Source organism: Centruroides sculpturatus, unplaced genomic scaffold (assembly GCF_000671375.1).
Source record: "Centruroides sculpturatus isolate CEXI.00-Female unplaced genomic scaffold, Cexi_2.0 scaffold364, whole genome shotgun sequence".
Lineage (NCBI taxonomy): Eukaryota > Metazoa > Arthropoda > Arachnida > Scorpiones > Buthidae > Centruroides > Centruroides sculpturatus.
The window spans coordinates 283908-289940 of record NW_019384799.1 but is presented as its reverse complement, the minus strand read 5'-3'; the positions used below and the strand labels follow the sequence as shown (position 1 = coordinate 289940).

Here is a 6033-nt window from a genome sequence, read left to right as displayed (position 1 = left end):
TTTCGTAGTGCGAAAGAGCGAACTTAAAGATCGGATTTAAACAATGAACCTTTTGTCTTGTTAAAAGATTTTAAACAATAGATAGAGTAAAGTCGAGGAAAACGAGGTTGGAGAGGAGTCGTGTTCCGACGCGACGTTGACCTCTCCCGCGCCCTGCCTGGAGTTTCGAATTGTCACCATGTGACGAGGAGAGACCAATGGAGAGGCGACCGCGGTGGAAAAATCGATAAAACCGCGTTTTCGGGAACTTTACAGAGTCTTGGGTTTTGGTGTGTAGTGCTCACCTGTCGGGATTTGGTGCTCCCGACCGAGACGCAACGAAGGCTCTTCCGACGACCTAGGAACTGGTTTCGCCAACCCGTCCACTCTAGGATCGCCGAGGTCACGTCCAGAATCGTCGAGGTTCGACTTGTCAACTGAGGACATCACTACAAGTGTTGGTGCATGCCCCGGAGCCATCGTTCTCTGCGTCCACAGTGCCGAAAGCTTCCCAAGGACCAATCGAACATTCGAACTGTCCGAGTTTTAGGAACTGTGACAAAACCCATCGTGGGATAGTCGCTTGCTCACAGTAGATTGTTGTAAGAACGATTTATGTATATTATTAAACGGTTTTATATGGTAAACCTGTCTCGGTGAGTCATTCCGCGCCCACACGACAGAATTGACCGCTCGGCTGTCGAAAACACCTCACCCCTAATCGGCAGGCCTCACATTAGTACAGACAGTAAGACTTTTTGACATCCAAAAATGCAAAATTTATTTATGATCATGACTTCAGAATGAATTTGTATAATGCTCAAAAATTTCAGTTAAGGATGAACTTCAAGTAATGAACACCAAAAAATATTATAAAATGGAAAATTTTCATATTATTGAAATTATTTTCCCATCATCACTGTTTTGTCTAACTTCCAAAACATTTCTTTATATTATTTATAGTGATGTAACGAATATTCGGTTACTATTTGGTATTCGACCTATTTTTTGATATTCGGCCGAATATTTAATCACTATTCGGCCAAATACTTAAAAACAGAAGTAAGAAATAACAAAAACTCAGTAAATTAGTAGATATTTAGATTTAATGTTATCGGGTTAGTGTTGTTTGTTTGTATTTATTTATAACTTATAACATGCACAAAATAAAAAGGAAATTAATATTAGTCACACGTATTCACAATTTATAATTACAAATATCAGCACACGTACACACCTATTTGTTTGAGAATCGTCGCACACATCTGAGGGTCTGATCCTGCCTATCCTTTTTTTTTTTAAGCGCTCGTCTTTGCTCTTCGCTTTCTCTTTCCTCTATTGCTCTAGTCCACGTATGCCTATGCATACATCATAATACGCGCTCACGAAACTTTCAATTCGTCACTTTTCCGTCATGGATTTCCCATTTTATAATTACGTGATTCAAAGCCTTGTGATAATGGAGAAAAGAGACAGATAGGATGTTGGTATAAGTCACAGTTATGATTTCACAGATTCGAGACAGCTTGGTAGCCTGAATGGCCCCAGGCTTTCGCCCATGCACGCTAAGTGACTTTCATTACGAGCATTTAGCTTTCCGTTCAGAAGCCTATCACAACAATTGTTTGGCATTGACAACTGCGAATTTCGTGTGAATAAGCTGCCTCGAATTGTTCGATTATGTTATCAACTCAATTTTATATTTATTTTCACTTCACAACCCTTCTCTGTTCCTTTTCCGTTATTTACACGTGTAGGTCATTTCATTGTTATCCATATTTGATATCATTTATCACATACAGTACTGCCATGACGTTCTTGTCTGTCCGCTACAACGGTCAAGAATTAATGCGATTGACGAAGCGTAGTGACAGTGGGCCAATAGAGAGCAGGGTTCTTGCCATAATGTGCTTTGCGTGCCAATTTTCATGTGTGCTTTAATCAAGCCGAATAGTTTGGCCGAATATTTGGCTATTCGGCCATGCTCCTGGCGTATTCGGCCTGATGCCAAATATACTATTTGTTGCAACACTAATTATTTAAGTTAAATTATTTTAACTAAAGTTAATAGGAAAAATTACATACATCTACAATTCAAATAATTTCATTAAAACATTGTAATGTTTTAAAATTACTTGAAATTTTAAAATAACACAAGCTGGGTCTAGCCCTGGTAATTAATACTGGCTTTCTTATGCATTTAGCCCATCAATGACTTAGTGGATAAAACACTGGTAATTGGTTGCAGGTTTGCATCTCACCAACAGGATGCCTTAATGGAGTTTTTCCAGGTTTCTTCACAAATTCTAAATAGTCAGTTTCCTGTAGAAACTCTTCCTGGAGGCACCCCCTCCTTGCCAGATTTTCAGGTGTTATATTGCTTTTACCCATCAATCAAATCATTTTGTGAATACTTAGCTGATTTCCTTATCTGAAACCATTGGAAATTTTTGCAGTGTATAGTGCTGAATAGTAGAAATTTTTATGTTCAGGTAGTTGAGATAATTTGGACAGCAAATTTCTCAACAGTGTGTGTGGTCTACAGATCACTATGGATCTAGGCAAATATGTTGACAGCAAACTACACAAACTATGCAAATTGCATATTAAAATTTATTAAACAGGTTACCAGAAGGTGAAGTTTGAGAAACAATAGGCATGCCATTTGGGTATTCTGTTCTTAAAGTTCTTCCAATTTTTCAAAAATTATATTGTTTTTCTTTTACAGTATAAATAAAGATATACCATTGATAATAAGAATATTGAAACTATTAGTGAAATGTTGACTTAATGTGTAAGGTGTGTATAATAGAAATGTAAAGAATGCATAAGTGCTATTTATCAGTTTTCTTTTTCTTTTTGTTACTAATCAGACCCTAAAATAATTTTTTTATAAAATTAAAAAGTGTACATAGTTTGATTATAATTTTTATTTAGTTTTTTGTTTATTTCCTATTTTGTAATTGATCTAATTGCTCCTTTAGTAACATTATATTAAAATAATTTCAACACTTAATTTGGTCTGATATTTTTAACAAGCAGAATATTTTCTCAAAGCTGACAATAAGTAGAATAACTATAATCAAAGATATAAGTGATTGGCATTATGATTTGTATTGTATAAAGAAGTACATCACTTTGTTATAGACTAAGAAACTACATATTCCTCAACAAAGAATATATATTTTATTAATATACTAATAAAAAAATTAAATATAAATTTAATTATATCTTAATTAAACATAACATAAATTGTCTATCTAATGATGATATGCTCTTTCAATTTTGAATCATCAAGTTAATTAAACCTTGACTTATCAATTTTTCTACTTGTTATAATTTATAATAAATTGTGACATATAAATAAAACTTTTTAAGCCTGAAAAAAAATTGCCAATATTTGGAAAATAGAAATGCCAAATTCTGCTTCCACTGAGCTTTGAATTAAAGATCTTGATTGACTTATTGATATATACTGTAATTTACAATAACTTTTTACTTTTTGTTATACAGAATATTTGCATGATTCTTTTTATTTAAAATTTATTTTAAAATATGGAGCTAAAATGATGATACAATTTTATAGCATTTACTAAAGCTGTAAAAAACACAAATTTATAAATTTTTCTGTTTTTATATTGATAAATTTGAAAATGTAAACATAATGATAGTTTCAATTCATAGACAAATTGTTTTTATTAATGAAAAAATCATATCTCTGTGGATTGTAAAATTTATGCCCATACATAAACGTTAAAATAAAAAAGATTATCTGTCTATTTTTATCCTTTCTTTTCTTAGTTGTGTCATTCAACTATCTTTTTCCTTAGGTTATGTCAAAGGCAATAGCCCAGTCAGTCATCTGATCTTGGTTTTTTTAATGGACTGTACAATGCTTCAATCTTTTCCAAATGCATGTATTAGCTTTTCATTGCTTATTTGTTCTGACCATTTCACTTTCAGCATTTTTTCCAATACCATATCTTAAAAACTCAAAGAATGTTTTAATGTTTTGACCCTTTTGAGCAGAATCCATGTTTTAGCTGCAGAGAGGGGAAAGGACTAGATAAACACCTTCAACATTCTTTTCCTCAGTTGTACATCAATTTGATTTAAGGTTAGTATTTGGTGTTTACCAATAAAGACTTTTTGTTTGTTTTACTTTTTCTTTGCTTAGGAATTTTTTTTATTTTTTTTTGGGCATTATGATCTGTAAATAATTGTCATAAGTATTGAAAGTATTGAAACTTGTTCTATTGGTCAGCTTCAGTCTTAATATCTAAATTAGCATTCCCTCTACTTATCACTATTGTCTTGGTTTTATTATAGTTGATTTTCATACCATTAAATTTTGGATGTATTATTTGTGTTGTCAGTGATTTTAACAAATCCATTATTACTTCTCAATACAGCAGCCTGATCAATTGTAAAGTTTAGGGCATTTAATCATTGGCCACTGATTTTTGTGTCATAATTGTGGTTAAAAACTCCATTATTTTGTTGGAAATGATATCAAATAAAGTAAGAGGACGCAAAGACAGCCTTGTCTGATCCTCCTGTTAACTTTGAATCAATTTGGGTTCACATAGCACAACTACTGCTGTCTGATTTATAACTACTGTCACAGTATCCTGATGGCCTGTATCTCCATAAACCAATCATTCTTAATTTTAATCTTAATTAAATGTAAGTTTATTAAATTTAAATTTAAATTAATCCTAAAATTTGTTAGAGTTGTTAAAAGAAAAATTAACTTGTAATATAAATTTAATTTTAATATTAAATTAATTGTTCTGATGATTTTAAGATTTTAATGTTTATAAAATGCATTTTTTAATTAGGAATCTTTCTGCTATTCGAGATAGGGAAGTTTGTTGTTATTCGATATCCTGCAAGGAAAAAAATAACTTAGGTAAGAATGATGTTTAAATGTTTTTATAGTGCAATCTCACTAATTTGAACTAATTATTGTATGTGGTGATTTGGATTAGCAAGATTATATATAAGGAAAAGCATGTCAAAAAAGAATACATACAAAAAATTTGACATGTTTTTAAAAACTAATTCAAAAGTTTTTTTGTTTTTGATGGGAATACTTAACAGAAAAACAAATAAAATTATTTTGATTAGCAAGAGTGCATTGTATATAATATAAATTTAAATGGTGTTTGTCTTATGTCGGTGGTTCTCAACCGGGGTACAAGCGTAAATCGAAGGGGTACATCTAACTTTCATTATAAAATGGCGTATGTTAATCAATTTGCTGTAAATTATTAACACAAGAAACAACAAAAACTTGCTTTAAAATATCCCAGTGTAAACACCAATTTCCCTTTTAACAGTCTAAACAACTTGTTTGTCCATTTGATTTGCCTGTCTATTTATGCCGTTAGTGCCGAGTGAACCTGTAGTCTAGTAAAATTACGGTTTAACCGAGCATTAATTTTAGAATAGAGAAAAAATATTTTTTCTATTCTATAATTATACTTTTCATCCCCTTTCCTATCTCGCTTTATTTTTTCCCTTCGCCTCTTCCCTTAATTACCTTTTCTCTACTGTTCTTCATACTCGCGCAATACCAATGAGTAGTCCTGAATCTTCATCCCCTTTATGCTAAATATTCTATAATTATTGCTTGATAAGATTGGGGCTTTTTGTGTTTTTACTGGACTACTGATATTAGGAATAATGAGGCCTGGATCGTACCCCCACCATGAAATACGTGTCACTGCATGCGCGCATTACTTGATATTTAGCAAATTTAGACGTTACATTTGTTACAAAAATTGAAAGATTCATGTATTGTTCTGCGCATTATAAATTCGCAGCCATTACTTTCAATGTCAGTACACAATTATAATCTCTAACAATGTGGGAACCAAATTTTGAAAAAATTGCTGAAGATTTATCACAACAAATATCCCATTAAATTTTCTTAGAAATTATTGTAGAATAATTTAAATTTTCTTTATTGTTAATTATAATTATTTATTTTTAGGAAATGTAATTTATGCATGTATTGAAATGACTTCTGTGATTTTATATAATATACTT

General features: G+C 31.7%; 1 protein-coding gene across 1 annotated transcript in view; it reads left to right on the top strand.

The window, feature by feature from the left end:
- The window catches only part of LOC111629515 (ADP-ribosylation factor-like protein 8B), a 34786-nt gene that overhangs the window by 22821 nt on the left and 5932 nt on the right, over window positions 1–6033 (top strand). The window contains exon 5 of the mRNA XM_023373433.1: window positions 4821–4891. Coding sequence (XP_023229201.1) covers window positions 4821–4891 — 71 coding nt within the window. The remainder of the gene's footprint in view (window positions 1–4820; window positions 4892–6033) is intronic.